Raw genomic sequence first — 18,491 nt, 5'->3', positions numbered from 1 at the left:
GGTCCAAGTGAAAAGCTTGGGACTGAGTGGTTAAAGTCGTGATCCAAAGCAAAAGAGTGTGCTTAAGAACTCTGGGCACCTCTAACTGGGGACTCTAGCAAAGCTGAGTCACAATCTGAAAAGGTTCACCCAGTTATGTGTCCGTGGTATTTATGTATCCGGTGGTAATACTGGAAAACAAAATGCTTAGGGTCACGGCCAAGACTCATAAAGTAGCTGTGTTCAAGAACCAACATACTGAACTAGGAGAATCAATAACACTATCTGAATTCTGAGTTCCTATGGATGCCAATCATTCTGAACTTCAAAGGATAAAGTGAGATGCCAAAACTGTTCAGAGGCAAAAAGCTACTAGTCCTGCCCATCTAATTAAAACTAATCTTCATTGATATTTTTGAAATTTATTGTATTTTCTCTTCTTTTTATCCTATTTTGTTTTTAGTTGCTTGGGGACAAGCAACAATTTAAGTTTGGTGTTGTGATGAGCGGATAATTTATACGCTTTTTGGCATTGTTTTTACATAGTTTTTAGTATGTTTTAGTTACATTTTATTATATTTTTATTAGTTTTTATGCAAAAATCACATTTCTGGACTTTACTATAAGTTTGTGTGTTTTCTGTAATTTCAGGTATTTTCTGGCTGAAATTGAGGGACCTGAGAAAAAGTCTTATTCAAAGGCTGAGAAAGGACTGCAGATGCTGTTGGATTCTGACCCTCCTTCACTTGAAGTAGATTTTCTAGAGCTACAGAAGCCCAATTGGTGCTCTCTCAATTGCGTTGGAAATTCGACATCTTGGGCTTTCCATCAATATATAATAGTTCATACTTTGTCCGAGATTTGATGCCTTAAAATGGCGTTCAACACCAGCCAGAGACCCTTTTCTGGCGTAAAACGCCGGAACTGGCACCAGAACTGGAGTTAAACGCCCAAACTGGCATCCAAGCTGGCGTTTAACTCTAGAAAAGGCCTATGCACGTGTAAAGCTCAATGCTCAGCCCAAGCACACACCAAGTGGGCCCCAAAAGTGGATTTCGGCACTATCTGCACTTAGTTACTTATTTTCTGTAATCCTTAGTAACTAGTTTAGTATAAATAGGACTTTTTACTATTGTATTCAGGGGATCTTATGCCATTTTTCACATTTAGGAGGCTGGCCATTCGGCCATGCCTAGACCTTTTTCTCTTATGTGTTTTCCAACGGTGGAGTTTCTACACCTCATAGATTAAGGTGCGGAGCTCTGCTATTCTTCATGAATTAATGCAAGTAATATTGTTTCTCTTTCAATTCACGCTTACTTCTTCTCCAAGATATACTCTTGTACTTAATTCAGTTAAGTCAGAATGAAGGGGTGACCTGTGACAATCACTCACTATCTTCGTTACTCGCTTAGCCAAGATCCGCGTGCCTGACAACCACAAGCGGTCTACATGATGTTCAACGTAGTCATTGGACGACAGCCGGAGTATAGTCTCTTGGGTCTCTAATCCACGGATTTGACTTGTCTCTCCTGACAACAGAGCATTCGAATCCGTGAGATTAGAACCTTCGTGGTAAAGGCTAGAACCAATTGGCAGCATTCCTGAGATCCGGAAAGTCTAAACCTTGTCTGTGGTATTCCGAGTAGGATCTGGGACGGGATGACTGTGACAAGCTTCAAACTCACGAATGTTGGGCGCAGTGACAGTGTGCAAAAGGATAGAGAGATCCTATTCCGACACAAGTGAGAACTGCAGATGATTAGCCGTGCGGTAGCTGTGCCTGGTATTTTTCATCCGAGACGAGAGATCCGACAGTTGATTAGCCGTACAGAAACCGTGCCTGGACCATTTTCACTGAGAGGACGGATGGTAGCCATTAACAATGGTGATCCACCAACATAAAGCTTGCCATGAAAGGGAGCACGCATGATTGGATGAAGATAATAGGAAAGCCGAAGTTCAGAAGCAACAAAGCATCTCCAAACGCTTATCTGAAATTTCCACCAATGAATTACATAAGTATCCTTATTTAATTTACATTTTATTTATCTTTCAATTATCGAAACTCATAACTAATTGAATCCGCCTGACTAAGATTTACAGGATGACCATAGCTTGCTTCAAGCCGGCAATCTCTGTGGGATCGACCCTTACTCGCGTAAGATTTTATTACTTGGACGACCCAGTGCACTTGCTGGTTAGTTGTACCGTAGTTGTGAAAAGTGTGATCGCAATTCCGTACACCAAGTATTAGTAGACAGCCTTGTATGATTGATATCCTAAGCCTTTTAACAAGGTTATCAAGTCCCCGAAGTTGATAAAATCAATGTCCATCTTCGAAAACTTCTCTACCTTACCATGCACATAAACAAGCTCACCAACACCTCTTCTAATAAAATTATCCCCATGATAAAAAACTAGAACCACATAGTAATCATCCATCTGAAAAAAATAAACCAACCATTTTTATCATTTTGAATTATTTAAACGTGTTTCACTATTCTGTAAAACTTAGTTCTATTCGCATGCAATTTTACTCATGATAAAAAATAACAATTACACAAAACAACTTTGCCCTAACACAGATTTCACTGTCATTCATGTAATAGGTTGCAGTTTATGAATCAAACACTAAATAACAACAAAATACACCCACAATACAATATGCATCATGCATCTATTCTCAAACTCCTGTACCAACTAAATCCTTCTACAGAGAAGGAATTAACGAGGTGAACGAAGCTCACCTTTGTAAATGAAGAGAGATGGCAACCAAACAATGCAATCCCTTCACTTTCTCCTTCGACGACTTCACCACCACGCAGCAAGGAAGAAACTGGGACTTTCTTTTTGGAGGGAGAAACAAAGTATTACTGTGACTTTTCAGTTTTGATCTTTGTTATGGGGTTTCTGCAATTGTATTGTGGTCAAATGGGTTTTAAAGGAAATGTAAAAAAGCAAAAAGAAGAGCGTGAAAAGAGACTCGAACAGTGTCATTTTTGGCATGGGGACTATTTTGTCCCTTAACTATTTCGCACCTCCATGTGATATACTGTAACGGCCACGTCAGCAGAACAAAGTCCACATCAAATATCTCCATTAGGTCTAGAAAGCTCAATATAACGGAAGGATCTAAATGTTCTGATTTTGAAAAGGTTAGGGACGTATATGTATTTTTCAATCTTCAAGAACTTAAATGTCTGCGGAACAAAAGATTAGGGACCTATTTGTCCTTTTCTCATACAAAAATAGTTCAACGCTGTTTTCGCTGCAATACTAAGGCAAACACGTAATATTTATTTTTGCTTTCTGTGCCAGAAAAATTTTAACTAAATGTTTCAAAAAATAAAATTATGTAAATCAATATTAACACTCATTAGTGATAATTAGGGCTGGAAGTGAGTCAAGTCAGCTCATGAGCCAACTCGAACTCGACTCATTAATAGCTCGATAAGCTAAATTCGTGAGCTGGTGAGTCGAGCTTGAGCTTGAATTTGAGCTCATAAATTAAATGAGCCGAGTTTGAGTTTGGATAGCTCAGCTTATTAGCTCATCAGCTGGCTCGATTATATATATAATATTAAAAGTATAGATTAAATGCATATAGGATATGCGTATTAATAATTTAATATATATATATATAGGACATAAATAAAAAATTTATAATTGATAGATAAACAATATATTAAATTTATTTTTTTAAATATTTTTTAATATATATAAGTTATAATTTATTGATATATAATTATAGATTATGTTCCTATTATTTGAGCCAACTCGTAAGTTCAAGCCAGTTTGTAAGCTTTTGTTGAGTCGAGTTTGAACTTACGAAATAAGCTCGATTGTTAATAAGCCAAGCCGTGAGCTAAGCTTCATTTCGTGAGTCGAGCTTGAATTTGATCTAACTCGACTCAGCTCGACTCACTTTCAGTCCTAGTGATAATAAAGGTAATTAACCAATAAAACCATAAAACTCATCATGCGAAGCTCTCCTACACTTGGACATGTGCCGCAAAAAACGCAAATCTTGTCACGTTTTGTCTTTCTAAGACACTTATCAGCTTTGCCGTCCGCCAACTCAAACATACATGTGTAGAAGTCATCACCCCTTCTACACAGGAGAATTCACCGAAATAAAATCGTAGTAGAAACCAAAATAAGAAATGAAAACGTGGAATGATTTCTACCAAGGTTGCGAGAACCGGACCGGTCAATAAACCGGTGAGGTCACTGGTTCAATGGTTTACTAGTTCAACCGGGGTTCAACTGGGGTTCAACCGGAGTTCAACCGGTTTAATTAAATATTAAATAAAATTATTAAAAAACTTAAAATAATCTTAAGTATATAAATTCAATAATTTCTAACTAAATAAAATTTAATATTTCACATAATAAATTATCCATTACTTAAGATTAGAGGTTCACAAACAACTTCAAACTTCAAAGTTTATAACTAAACAAAAAATAAAACGTACATAATGACAAACCCATAATGTTCTACATTCAAAAGATACAATTACTAGCAAGTTTTCAACTAATCAAAGGTGCAACTCATCAAAAATCATAATTATCATTAAGTGTTCCAATATCTCCATCATAAACAGGTAATCCAAAGCCACCATCATCAAAAAATACATGTAAATTGAGCCTTGTTATTTTTGTTATACTTCATTGTAAAATACTGCCAAGCTGGATCAGATTTACCTCTGGATGAACCAGTTTGAGAATCTTGTGGCTGTGGGTTACTTTGTGATTGTTCCATCTATAAGAATCAGAAAATTAAAGACCAGAAAACAACTTTAGAAAACCATGAAAATAATCAAAATATTCATCATGAAGCAACAAACAGAAGCAGCTAACAGAAGCAGCAATGCAAAACAGAAACAGCTAACAGAAGCAGCAAGCTAACAGAAGCAGCAATTCAAAACAGAAGCAGCTAAATCAAAAACAGCAATAATGAAAATAATAAAACAGCAAACAGAAGCAGCTAACAGAAGCAGCAATGCAAAACAAAAACAGCTAACAGAAGCAGTAATGCAAAACAGAAGCAGCTAAATCAAAAACAGCAATGATGAAAATAATGAAACAGCAAACAGAAGCAGCTAACAGAAGCAGCAATGCAAAACAGAAACAGCTAACAGAAGCAGCAATCCAAAACAGAAGCAGCTAAATCAAAAACAGCAATGATAAAAATAATGAAACAGCAAACAGAAGCAGCTAACAGAAGCAGCAATGCAAAACAGAAGCAGCTAAATCAAAATAGCCTCAGAAAATCAAAATCCAAAATCAACAAGGCAGCATAGAACAGGCAAGCTCACAGAACAAGATCAGAACCTCAGAAAATCAAAATCAAGAAGCATAGGTGAAAGAACAGAGTCTTACCGAATGCAGAAGGAGGCGGGCTAGCCGGCTAGGTGACGTTCGGCGACGAGGAGGCGGGCTCGGCCGGTGGTGGTCGGTGTTGCTGTCGATGGTTGTGCGTGGCGCGTGGCGGGCGGGCTCGGCCGGTGGTGGTCTCTGTTGCTGTCGATGGTTGTGGGTGGCGACGAGGAGGCGGGCTCGGCCGGTGGTGGTCGCTGTTGCTGTCGATGGTTGTGGGTGGCGACGAGGAGGCGGGCTCGGCCGGTGGTGGTCGCTGTTGCTGTCGATGGTTGTGGGTGGCGACGAGGAGGCGGGTTTGGCATCCGAATTTGCAAACCATTGAACCGCAAAAAACCGGACGGTTCTTCCGGTTTGCCGGTTAACTGCCGGTTCGACCGGTTTTTCTACCGGTTTTTTGCCAGACGGTTTTTCACATTACCCGGACCGGCTAAGTAACCGATTTCCGGTTTTTCCGGTTGAACCGGCCAGTCCGGTCCGGTTTTCAGAACCATGATTTCTACCATTTATCGCTCTTGATTTCTGCTAGTTATACAAAGATGACTTTCAATGTCCCAAAAAAATGACTTTGGATGTGATATCTCTCTATCTTCCATAAATAAAAAAAAAAAAAGAAACACTCTACTGACTCTAGATATTATTATCTTGCTCCCTTTTGTGATAAATTGCAATACTTTCTCTTTTACCTGGTATTTCAGTTTTAACCCATACTTTCTTGACCCTTTGCTTAGGTTATTCGGTAAATCCACCCGCAAAAAAAAATAAAAATAAAAATAAAATCAAATTTCTAAGAGCATAATAACCATGGTTCTGAAAACCGGACCGGACTGACCGGTTCAACCGGAAAAACCGGAAACCAGTTACCTAGCCGGTCCGGGTAATGTGAAAAAACGTCTGACAAAAAACCAGTAAAAAACCGGTCGAACCGGCGGTTAATCGGCGAACCGGAAGAACCGTTCGATTTTTTTGCGATTCAATGGTTTGCAAATTCGGACGCCAAACGACGTCGTTTTGGCATTTTAAAAAAAAAAGGAGAAAGGCGTTCGCGAAAGTCTCCCTCTCCTAACTCCAAAGCCACTAACCCTAATCTCCCTAATCTACAGCAACAGCGACCACCACCGGCCGAGCCCGCCTCCTCGTCGCCACCCACAACCATCGACAGCAACAGAGACCACCTCCGGCCGAGCCCGCCTCCTCGTCGCCGAACGTCACCTAGCCGGCTAGCCCGCCTCCTTCTGAATTCGGTAAGACTTTGTTCTTTCACCTATGCTTCTTGATTTTGATTTTTTGAGGTTCTGATCTTGTTCTGTGAGCTCGCCTGTTCTATGCTGCCTTGTTGATTTTGGATTTTGATTTTCTGAGGCTATTTTGATTTAGCTGCTTCTGTTTTGCATTGCTGCTTCTGTTAGCTGCTTCTGTTTTGCATTGCTACTTCTGTTAGCTGCTTCTGTTTGCTGTTTCATTATTTTCATCATTGCTGTTTTTGATTTAGCTGCTTCTGTTTTGGATTGCTGCTTCTGTTAGCTGTTTCTGTTTTGCATTGCTGCTTCTATTAGCTGCTTCTATTTGCTGTTTCATTATTTTCATCATTGCTGTTTTTGATTTAGCTGCTTCTGTTTTGCATTACTGCTTCTGTTAGCTGTTTCTGTTTTGCATTGCTGCTTCTGTTAGTTGCTTCTGTTTGCTGTTTCATTATTTTCATTATTGCTGTTTTTGATTTAGCTGCTGCTGTTTTGAATTGCTGCTTCTGTTAGCTTGCTGCTTCTGTTAGCTGTTTCTGTTTTGCATTGCTACTTCTGTTAGCTGCTTCTGTTTGTTGCTTCATGATGAATATTTTGATTATTTTCATAGTTTTCTGGTCTTTGATTTTCTGATTCTTATAGATGGAACAATCACAAAGTAACCCACAGCCACAAGATTCTCAAACTGGTTCATCCAGACGTAAATCTGATCCAGCTTGGCAGTATTTTACAGTGAAGTATGACAAAAATAACAAGGCTCAATTTACATGTATTTTTTGATGATGGTGGCTTTAGATTACCTGTTTATGATGGAGATGTTAGAACACTTAATGATAATTATGATTTTTGATGAGTTGCACCTTTGATTAGTTGAAAACTTGCTACTAGTTGTATCTTTTGAATGTAGAACATTATGGATTTGTCATTATGTACGTTTTATTTTTTGTTTAGTTATAAACTTTGAAGTTTGAAGTTGTTTGTGAATTTCTAATCTTAAGCAATAAATAATTTATTATGTGAAATATTAAATTTTATTTAATTAAAAATTATTGAATTTATATACTTAAGATTATTTTAAGTTTTTTAATAATTTTATTTAATATTTAATTAAACCGGTTAAACTCTAGTTGAACCCCGGTTGAACCCCAGTCGAACCAGTAAACCATTGAACCAGTGACCTCACCAGTTTATTGACCGGTCTGGTTCTCGCAACCTTGATAATAACCTAAGCCAGTATCAGAGTTTATAAAGACAATCATAAGTAATTTCATGCAAATAGCATGTCTAACAAGCAGCTTCCACCAACTGCCACGAGGTTCTACCACCATCAAAGCATACAAAGTTTCCCAAACATATCTAAAACAAACAAGTGATAACCTCCTAACCGTGGAGTGATACTCAAAAACATTACAAATGTCAAAATAAGCAAATTCTTCCGGGTGTACGTCTAAAGACCTAATCCAACAGTGCGTCCATCTCTTCGTCGAAGGCCGGCAGTGTACTGTTTCTCTAGGTCCAGTTGGAGTTCCTTCTGCTTCTCTGCCCGGAGTAACTCGTTGTTGCCATTTTGATTGTCGGATTTCAGCTCCAGTTTGCCTTCGCCTTTCACACCCTACAATTGGCCATAGGCACGAGTACAACCTCAGACTCTAAAAATGTGTTAGTAAGTGAAGAAACTTGAATTAAGTGAGCCAGTCATTTAGGAACACAACAAATATTCTGATGTTACCACTAGACTGGAAAAGAAAAACCACTCGATCAAAACTTACCATGAGTTTGTTGAACTTCTCTTGCCGCTCCCGATCAGAAAACAATGCTGTATCCCAGCGATGGCCAGACTACACCATTTGGCAAGTGCATATAATGTGATAATTGCGTTGTGAGAAATAGACAGGAATGCAAAACATGTACATCATTATAACGCCACAGAAAAGGAACAGTATAAAACCAAAATTCAGCAAGCTTAGGCAGATGTCATTCTTAATCACTCATGACCATACAGCCTCAACCACAAATATCATCTTTGAGCAATATACACAGGCTTTAATGGTTTTGTAATTTATGAACAATTAAACCATGAAATCTATCATTTGAAATGTTATCTAGGATAATCACTACTCACTGGAAGAAAATTTCTAAGGTAATGGCTCTATGTTGGTCTCTTAGCAACATCAATATGATTTACAGATTTAGAAATTGCAACCTGTTCAACAGAAGTCCCAAAACCAAGGACTGAAATCATGGATCTACAAATTTTAAGAACTGCTGGGAATCATTTTAGAAAAAAAGAGATTTTTGAACGTATTTTTTGTGACCATCTTTAGATGCCTATACATCAGTATGACTTATAACCACGAATGGACAAGATGCATCTACACATACAAGCATCCACAAAAAATGTTTTAATAACATTGTTTGAGAAACTGCTCGATTGCTTATAATCCCATCTTGAATTGCTACAGTTGTTTATGATGTGGAAGTGAAATTCCAAAATCTGTCAACATTTTTTGTTTCTATCAGTTGAACAGATCATTTATTTAGACAAAAAATTAGAGGAGAAAGAGGTTGTGTCATCTACACCCAAAGTGGTAGATTGAAAACTGAGGCAATTACTAGTGTGGAAAGCAGAGAGAGGTGCATACCCTACAGATGCCCAGCGATCTATCCATGCTTTTTTTCTTTTTAATTTGGGCGTTATTTCCTTTCTGATTGATATTCCTCCAAACCAGTAGCAAAAGGGAACCTTACATTGTGATGTGTTAAAGATAGTGTAACGAATTTGGGCACTACAGACTACAGTATATTGTACTGGTCTCAATTAATTGCCGCTATCTGAATTCTAATGCACTATTTTGGAAGACATAGAAGCCTAGCAAATCTATGCTATACTTATTGAGTTCGCTTCAGGACTCCAGGTTCCCAAACATCCATTGAATAACGAAATTACAACTTTCAATCCTAGCTACCTAACGAAGTCCATGGCATGTTACATGCAAATGTACAAAGCTGCAAGAGAAGAAAAAAGGTAGCAAATGATTAAGGATACCTCTTCTGTAGTTGAACTCTTTTTGCCACCCCACAACAGCTTCTTCTTTTGGTCAGTAGTCAAGCAACCGACCCCAACTAAGTTTTTATTGACTGTCATGCATCATAATTAGCAGAGTCAGATAAGCATAAGATTTACAGGTATAATAACCAATACTAGCAGACAGACATTGGCTAAGATAATTATCTACTACATATAAAGGCGATCGAGAGGAATTTGGTGCAGAAATTTTCTTTACTAAAATACCCTTTTCATATATCCATAAAAAACCAAACACTTCTTAGCAGAAGAATAAAGTACTTACCATCTTGACTATCCCACATTTAATACTATTATCCCACACTACAATCATTATTCTTATAATCTTATAGTGGACTTCAAAAATTAACTTACCAAAGTAAAACAGTTTAAAAACGACAACATGAACAGCAGATGCAGAAAGAGGGGAGGTGGGGGAGTAATAGTTTCTGCCAAGCCCCATACAACTTATCTTGAGCAAATGGTTAAAATTGAAGGTTTAATTAATTCAGAAGTCTCTATAGTTTCACCAAATTTGTAAATAGGTCCCATTACTTGAAGAATTTGTAAGAATTATATAGAACTTGACACTGCAAAGCACAAAATAATATCTCAATTAAATTGTATTGCCATATACAAGATTTGCAATATATTATTAGGCTGCTGATTTGTAGGTTATTGAGTTTTTATTGGGCAGCTTTGAAACCCTCATCTATTTGGACTATACGTATTGAACATTTTGAAAGTCGCATATGTATTGGGCCTCCTAAAACTTCATAGGCTACCAAACTTTCATCTAGAGAGTGGAGGATGTCCAAGATTGTTTTCTGCCCCACATTTTCTGTATTTATTGGGTAAATCATATAGTCATAATATATTTGTAATTGAGCCATATTATTTTTTATGACAAAAGAAAGACTTCATTAATGTTAGAGAAAACAGCACAAAGGAGAGAATGGAAAGATATCCTCCCAAACCAAATGAAAAAACAGAACACCACATACTTTAGTACCCTGTGTCTTTCCAAACTCTCATGTTTGTGAAGGGTTGACACTTCTTGTGTAGTTGAACAGGCGGTGAGTGATCTTTGGAAAAATTACCTCCAATCTTTCGTTGCACCCACACTTGTTGGTTCTTGCTGGGTTGGTTGGTTCGAAGACGGGAAAAGGATTAGCTTGACTTCCTGATGTAAGAGGCCACAGCCTAGAAAAGACATTGTGTTTCTCTAATCTATAGAAAAACATTTCCTTTAGAAGGCTCAAGTCTAGAAAAGACATGATATTTTGGATAAATTACCCTGTAAAAGATATGTTCAGCTGTCCAGCGAATGACATAAAACATCCCTTATGATGCTACTTTCTTTTCATCTTCTTGAACCCAAAACACCTTCCTTCTATTCTCGAGAAATTGTAACACCAAGTGTCCATTCTAGAGTGTTTTCCAAGGCTTTTTGCTTTTTTCCTTTACCCTTCTCAGCTATGACATCTCTCCCGTCCCCCTTTTTAACCACAGATGAGAATGGTGTTTTCCTGAAAATTAACTTGGGAGGGTGGAAGAGGGCGATATGAAGGTTTCTTTGGGATGTCCTTAGAGGACGTTGTATCCACCAAGGCAACTAGAACTTGATCAAACTTATGCCATCCATCCCATGATCGACCTTCAAGAATAACCTTAGAGCTTCTATTACCTCTATCAAAGAATTCAGTTATCCTAAGAAACCTTCCTCATTTGTTTTTATCACAAATACCAGAAAATGCTTTTGCACAATCTTCAAAACGCCTATATCAAAGGTGGAATTTGATAACAAAACTGCTTCTCGAAGAGTGGACAGCAGACAGTCAACAGTTTCCGTACTCAAAAACAGGGATATAAAGAAAACTTGCCAACTTTCTCTTAACTGAACAATATATTCTTCCTTCTCCCTCAAGCATTAAATTCAAAGCACGTTGCTTCAGTGAACAGGGGAGAAAAACGACCCATAATGTTGGTAGCAAGCTTCTGGGCAACAACAGCCAAGGAGAAAACAGGGAGTTGAAAAGAGGAGCAGTAAACAATAAGTAAAAGAAGGTTGGGCCTTAAAGACAGCAATAGAGCACCTGGAGAACCCATCATATGCAGAAACAACAATTGAAAACATGGAGAATGGAGAGCTCTTAGGCTTGGAGGAGGTTGAAGAACGAAAAAACCCTAAAACATCACAAACTCAATAGAAAAAAAAGAGATTTATGGAAGCTGGGTTGGGATGAAGTCATCGAAACGCTCCTCATGCGCCACCCAAAAAGAGATTGATGAAGTTGTGCGACATAATTTCAAGGGACGCTGCTCCAGTGACAGGACCAGCAACTGGTGGCAATCTCACCTTCCAAAAGGACAAGTATGCCACTGAAGTGAACAGCTCATTTTGGAGGAAAATGGAGAGTGATCAGCGAGAAAGTTACTGTAGTGCGCCGAGTAGTATGGTCATTAACCTATATTTTAGGTCCTTATTGTTTATCAAGCTTTTCAATCAAGTCCCCTATAGATACTCATAGGAATCTTCCATTTGTTTTGATGTTCTTTAAACAGAAAAGATCCAATTACAAACTCTTCTTTTAGTATAGGAATCTAATTACAAATTTTTTGAAGTGTAGAGATCTATTTACGAATTTGATGAAACTATAGGGACCTCCTGATTAATTAAATTAGGAATCTTTGTTTGATGTATCAAAAATCAGCAAACTTTGAGAATAAACATACCCATTTCATATTGCAACAGTAGGCTAAGTTTTGAAGAAAATAGTTTATACCTAACTCAGCTGCTTTCATGGCTGCAACTTTGGCAGCATCTATATCATTGCAAACATCAAAACCACTGGTCTTGGGTGCCCTTGAATCTACTTTACTCTCATGTGAAAGCTTCGGACTTGAAGTTTGCTTTTCATCTGCATTTAGTACAAGATAACAAAGGATTAGCATGGTCCATGCTGGGAGAAGAGTAATCCTAGGAGTAAGAACAAGATATATGTAAACAATACCGTCATTTCCGTAACTGTCATCCTTATCAACACCAAACAACTTTGGTTTCTTTCCAAAAGATTCTTTATCTACATTTCCAAATCGGTCATCTACCTTTCTAGTGTTCTGGTCCTTGTCCTTACCAATCTCACTGTCATCATATTTTCTCTTTTCTTCTAGTGGAAGGTCTGGACCATCCAGCTCCTCCTTTTCACTCCTACAAGCTTCTTTTAGACGATATTTACCACTCTCTCTTTGAGAACCTGATTCATCTCTTTGGCTCCTTGATTCTGAGTAGGATACTACTCGATCACTTTTGTAATCACCATAACTTCTGTGAGAACCTCTTCTATCATCTCGGTCATCCCTTTCTCTTGTACCCCTCTCCCTCTCGGCCTCATCATGCAGAGCATGCTTCCTACCAAATCCAGATCTGTCATATGAAGAATCCTTATCTCTATATTTCTGATGCTCCTCCAAATATGTTTCTCTATCTTTTTCCTTGTTTCTATAATGTGATCTATCATATTTGTCACGTGAATACTTGTCCAATGTTCGTTGATAGTCTTTTGTCTTGCTGCCAGTCTCTTCTCTCGAATGGTCACCCTTTGACTCATATCGGGAATGCAGCCTCCCATGGTATCTATGTTCATCTGCATGTTTATCAGGCCTAGAGTGACCATAGGAGCTCCTGGATGACTGTCTATCAGAATTTCTAAAAGAATCCTTGCTCCTGCCATAGTGTTGTTGCTCATGTTCCTTGCTATCATATTGCCTTGAATGGTGGTGAGAAGCTCGTGCAGAATCTTCCCTCACTGGGTTTGGACTTGAGTTGTGTTTGAGCTGGGGACTACCTGCACATATGTAGTAGTTTTCCATTTTCTATTATGCATTAAATATTCAACCCCTAAACAACATAGAATGGCTTACATCTAAATTTGGTAAGACTATTATCAGTATCACAAAGCCAAGCTTTGAAATTGAGTAAAAGGAGGGAAGGATGAAATACTGAAAAGTGAATAGTACAAATTTAATATTGATTTCTTTCATCACAAATAAATTTATATTGATTGATATGATGTATATTGTTGATAAGAACACAACTAATTTCTATTTTGTAAAAACACCAGAATCCTTGTTCACTAATCTCTTCTTATGACTATAATATAATCCTAATTCTAATTCTAATCAAATTAAATACGGAAAGAAACTGGTAAAATATAACTGTAACTATATATTCTAAAGCTCACATTAGAGCTAAATCTCAATTGTTAGTTGTGACAATTGGACACCTTTACAATAACAAGATTAACAAATCACTTTCAGCACAATCACATCCCATGGCAAAGAGAAATCTAAAGAAACAGTGATGAGTTTGAGTAGAGAGAGAAACTGTATCATGAGTCATGGCTCATGATGTTACTATGGGAGAGTTAAGTGATACAATCCATGTGTCAACATGAGTAGAGTAACTAACTCTAAGGGCTACAACCTGAGGATACGAGCATCAATACCAATCTACTTTCCAGTAACAACAAGTACCACAAAAGGTATAACATAATGCAGTTGATATTGAGCAATTTCAAACAACAATACTGGATGAAAATATAGCTTGCTTATGCGTTAAAACCATTCACCACAACACAATTGTAACTTCAAAGGAAAAAAGAACTAGAGAATTGAAGATTCCAACCATCAGGTGATGCTGATCCATCAACAGGTGATCGTCGCCGATAATTCCTATTTGCTGCATCACCAGATGGCTTACGAAATGCATTTTTGGCTTCAGAATTGTCATGGAGCAGAGGCGACTTCGATTCCATCATTCCAAGCTTGTGTTAGAATGCATATAACATCAATGATTCAATCAATCTGAGACAGAAAATTATGCAAAGTTCCTGTGCTTATTAAACTCATTAATAAATTCACCGCAAACACTAATCACTTCAACCAAGTAAGACCTGGTACCAAAGACATAATATTGGGCATAACGATTTTTCCCTCCATAGTTTTTTTTTTTTGGTGACTTTTTTTCCCTCCATAGTTAAAACATCAAAGCAACAAACAAAATATTAAATAGATAACAAAAAAGAAACACAACTGTTATCATTCCAATTAAAAAAAGGGGAGTAAAGTTTAATCATCTTCACAGTAACAACAAAAAGGGAGGGGAAATAGAAATCCAGCGTCGCTTCGATTTTCAAGCAGCCAAACAAACTAAAATATAGAAGGTTAAAAAATTAAAAAGAAAATAAAGGAGAAAGGCAATCTCAAAGAAAGCAGTATTATTCTTTTCCTCTGGTACCCTCGGTAACCAAGCAGATAAAATATAAAATAATTTAAAAAAAAAGTGAACATTATTGTGTCGAAATTATTCTAAACAGTAGTGTAAGTGCAATAAAATTTCATGCTCTCAGGTGCGCACAGCATAAATAAGAGAAAATCACAAAGGGAAAAAAGAGAAAGAAGAAGAGGAAATGAAGGGAACCTGGGAGGTATTGAATTTCAAACCGGAGATAATTTATTCATGGGATTAGCAGTGATTTTGGGGTTAGAAGTAGTTGAAGGTAGGGATAATAAGAAGAAAAAAAAATTGCGAGAAGGAGAAACCCTCGGCCTGGATTCTGTGCGTTGTCGTTTTGGGTATTCGTTTGGAATTGGATGATGGAGGAAGAAGAGGTTGGGTTGATTTGCGTCCTGGGCCTTAAATAATTGGAGGGGAAGCAGACGGGGAAAGTTACTGAACATGACAATTTTTTTACAAGAGCACACCCCATTTCTTACCAAATACTAACCCAAAAAAAAAGAAATTTGAGAAAAAAAAAAGACAGAAATTATATTTGATTTGATATTGGGTTAATAATGTTTTTTAGGATCATGAACTATTCAGATGTTAAATATCAAATACGACACTATTTGATTTAAATAGTAAAAATTGGACTCTCTAATTTTTGTGACATAGAAATTGGACCATTCAATTTGTGAATTTTGAAATAAAAACATAATTACAACAAAGAAAAATGAGCTTCTAATTTAATATTAAAAAATTATAGAAATTCTCATGCAAAGTAATAGTACAATTCCATTACATTTTCTTAATTTTTTTACGATTAAAAGTTAATCAAACTCTTTGATTTAGTTTGAAAAAAATGTAAAAAATTGACATCACATACCAAAGAAAATCACCTACATAGGTAATATAGTTAGTGTTCGTATCGTGGTCTAAAAATAAAGTCATGGTCCAAATAAATTTGATCCAACTGCTCAGACGATCTATAAAAACCCACCAGATCCAATAAAATTAATCCAGGAAGTCATATAGGTCAACCTACTCGATCTACTCGAGACTTGAGTGTCATCAACAGTGCCTGGCCCGACTTGCATGGCAAACAAGACCTTGTCGTCGACAATTTTAAATACTATTCATAACTCAGCCACCACAACAACGTGGGATAACTTCCTAAATACTGAAGAAGAAACTACCCACTACTACAAGTGGAGAGATATAGAAATGATGACAAAGTCATCACCTACCTCTATAAATATTCCACCAGACTCAGGTATTTCTCAATTCTAATTCACTTAAACATATCTAAAACTCTTGCTAACTTAAGCATTGGAGTCCATTGTAGGTCCTCCTACTCTGTCCAAGCGAAGACGTTGGATAAATCACCATCCTAGTGAATAAATCAAAGCTTTCACCCAAAGAAACTTGGACCTCACGTCCAAGCCCTAATTTACTTTGGTTTCAAGTAACATCTCGTCATCTCGGAACATTGGTGTCGTTGCTAGGGACTTGGAGTTTGACCTTTGACAATAGCGGATGATCCACAACAAGATGGACACACTGCGTCCGATTTAGGATCCAAGAGTGAAGATCATCATAATGATGATCGAGCACTCTGCATCCATCGTGACCCTAGAAGAAACAAAGGGGAACAATAAGGACAAAGAGTGAGTTTCTAGGTACATCTCCTAGAAAGATCGGGAGGTAGGAATGCAGCTGAGATTATTGATGAGTCCATATTTGATGATAATTTTTTGCTTGAATTGGACAGATTTCATCACATAAATTCACACTTAATCACCAAAATAGCAAACTTTTGGAATTTTTCCCTAAATTGAACCTAAATATAAAAAGATGCATTTTTGTGCCTAAATTGATCATTTTAATCTCACTTTTATTCCATTCGATGCCGTGATATATTTTGTGAGTGATTTCAGATCCTAGAGGCAAGAATGGATAAGCAAAAGTGGAAGGAAGCATGCAAGAAGGGAGAACACATGAAGAAAATAAAGGAGAAGCACACAGTCAAATGTGCATACGCACAATCTCCTATGCATACGCACAAGTCCCAGTACGTGACTTCATTAATGAAGTACATGGCTCGTGAATTTGGGGCTCTCTTGGCCCAATTTTGGAAGGCTGAAAGCTTATTTGGAGTACTATATGAAGGGTGCATCATTTCATATCAAGGAGGGGGGCTTCATTACATACATTAGATAGATAACTAGGAGTAGTGTAGAAAAGCTCTCTTCAAATTCTCTCTTAGGGTCTACTTAATTTCATTGTAGCATTTTATACTTCCAATTTTGATATTGGATTTTGCTCATCTATTTTGTAAGTACTCTTTAATTTCATCTTTAATTACACTACTCTTGTCACATTTTCTTCTATTTCAAGTTACTTTGTTAATATATGCAATTTTAGTTTCTTGAAGTTTTGGTTGATGAATTTAATGTTTTATACTTTATATATGCTTGTTGAATGTTTATAGTTGATTTTGTGAATAGTTTGGTTATAGTTTTTATTTTTCTTTGCAATTTACCATGTTTTGTTTTTATGCCCATAAGGTGTTTGTGAAAATGTCAATTATGGATTTTGAGTATATTTTCACACCTTGTCTTGGGAAACGAGTTCCTAGGATACTAGAGTCATAATGTCCGATATTTAGTGGTAATTCTTGGGTTGTTGGTTGATTCTTGTTTCCATTGATGCTAGCTTTTTACCAAGTTAATTGGTAAGTTAGCTAGGACTTATAGATTAAGGTCAATTATGCTTGCTTGAATTACTCCTCGATGTTAGGGGTTAACGAAGTGAGATTAACTCATAATAGTTACCATAGTTATGGTTATGACGATGATAGAATTCCTTAATTCTCATTCCCAAGTCAAGGCTCTTTTATACATTTTCACTAGTTTTGATCTTGTTTCCTTTTTAATTGCATTAATTTCCTTTTCGATCATTTATTAGTTCTTTTATTTTTTAGCTCTTTTAATCTTTTGTTCTTTGATTGCAAAACCCTCATGAATTCACAACTAAGAATGTGCGCCTAATTTGCATTTTCTAAGGGAGACGACCTGGGATTTAAAACTTCCAGTTATTTTGTGATTAATTGTGACAAATCTTTGAATTAAACTTTGATTGTGGGAGTTAATTACCGGTTTGGTCTATACTTGCAACAAAACGCTTATTTTCTATTGAGAAATTCCGAACCGGTGTAATTCCACGCATCAAATTTTTGGTGCCGTTGCCGGGGACAATGCAATTGGTGTCGTATTTTTTGTTGTAGTGAATATGTCAATAGTGTAAATAGCTTACTTTTTGATTATTTGGTTATTTTTGTTAATACTTAGGTGTTTGCTTTTCTTGATTATTGATGTCTTTTGCTTTTATTTTCTACTTTTTCTATGAGTTATCACCCTTGTTGCTTGGAGTTTGGTTGTGATCATATTGTAGGGTATGATGACTTCAAATTGGGATTGCATCATGGAGTGGGAGAAACAATTGAGGGAGGAACCGTATGTGTATGAGCAACACTCATGGCAAC

At 37.0% G+C, this 18,491-nt stretch overlaps 1 protein-coding gene and 1 long non-coding RNA gene across 6 annotated transcripts; both read right to left on the bottom strand.

Moving 5' to 3' along the window:
- LOC107628365 lies at positions 2,330–3,015 on the bottom strand. The gene is made up of 2 exons (XR_001617744.2): positions 2,730–3,015; positions 2,330–2,424 (listed from the first exon to the last, which is right to left on the bottom strand). It is a non-coding gene; the product is annotated as an uncharacterized LOC107628365 (long non-coding RNA).
- LOC107625387 (arginine/serine-rich coiled-coil protein 2) lies at positions 6,002–15,361 on the bottom strand. Of its 5 annotated transcripts, none has more exons than XM_021115893.1 (8): positions 15,148–15,361; positions 14,354–14,492; positions 12,681–13,514; positions 12,453–12,587; positions 9,649–9,740; positions 8,372–8,440; positions 7,828–8,251; positions 6,002–6,164 (listed from the first exon to the last, which is right to left on the bottom strand). In XM_021115893.1, exons 2-8 carry the CDS (start codon positions 14,484–14,486, stop codon positions 6,094–6,096), a joined length of 1,758 nt encoding a protein of 585 aa, XP_020971552.1. In that variant the 5' UTR covers positions 14,487–14,492; positions 15,148–15,361; the 3' UTR covers positions 6,002–6,093. The 5 variants fall into 5 exon arrangements, with proteins under 5 accessions (XP_020971552.1, XP_016183504.2, XP_016183503.1 ...); XM_016328018.2 differs by having other exon boundaries at positions 14,354–14,532; positions 15,149–15,358; XM_016328017.1 differs by lacking the exon at positions 6,002–6,164 and having other exon boundaries at positions 7,764–8,251.

Source organism: Arachis ipaensis, chromosome B02 (assembly GCF_000816755.2).
Source record: "Arachis ipaensis cultivar K30076 chromosome B02, Araip1.1, whole genome shotgun sequence".
In the NCBI taxonomy this organism is placed as follows: Eukaryota; Viridiplantae; Streptophyta; class Magnoliopsida; order Fabales; family Fabaceae; genus Arachis; species Arachis ipaensis.
This window is presented reverse-complemented; position numbering and strand designations above follow the sequence as displayed.

Coding starts and splice junctions, on each gene's coding strand:
- LOC107625387 (XM_021115893.1), bottom strand. CDS start 14,486: ATGATGGAATCGAAGTCGCCTCTGCTCCATGACAATTCTGAAGCCAAA. Junction 9,741..12,452: donor CATGAAAGCAGCTGAGTTAG/GTATAAACTATT, acceptor GATGCATGACAG/TCAATAAAAACTTAGTTGGG. Junction 8,441..9,648: donor AGAGTTCAACTACAGAAGAG/GTATCCTTAATC, acceptor CAAATGGTGTAG/TCTGGCCATCGCTGGGATAC.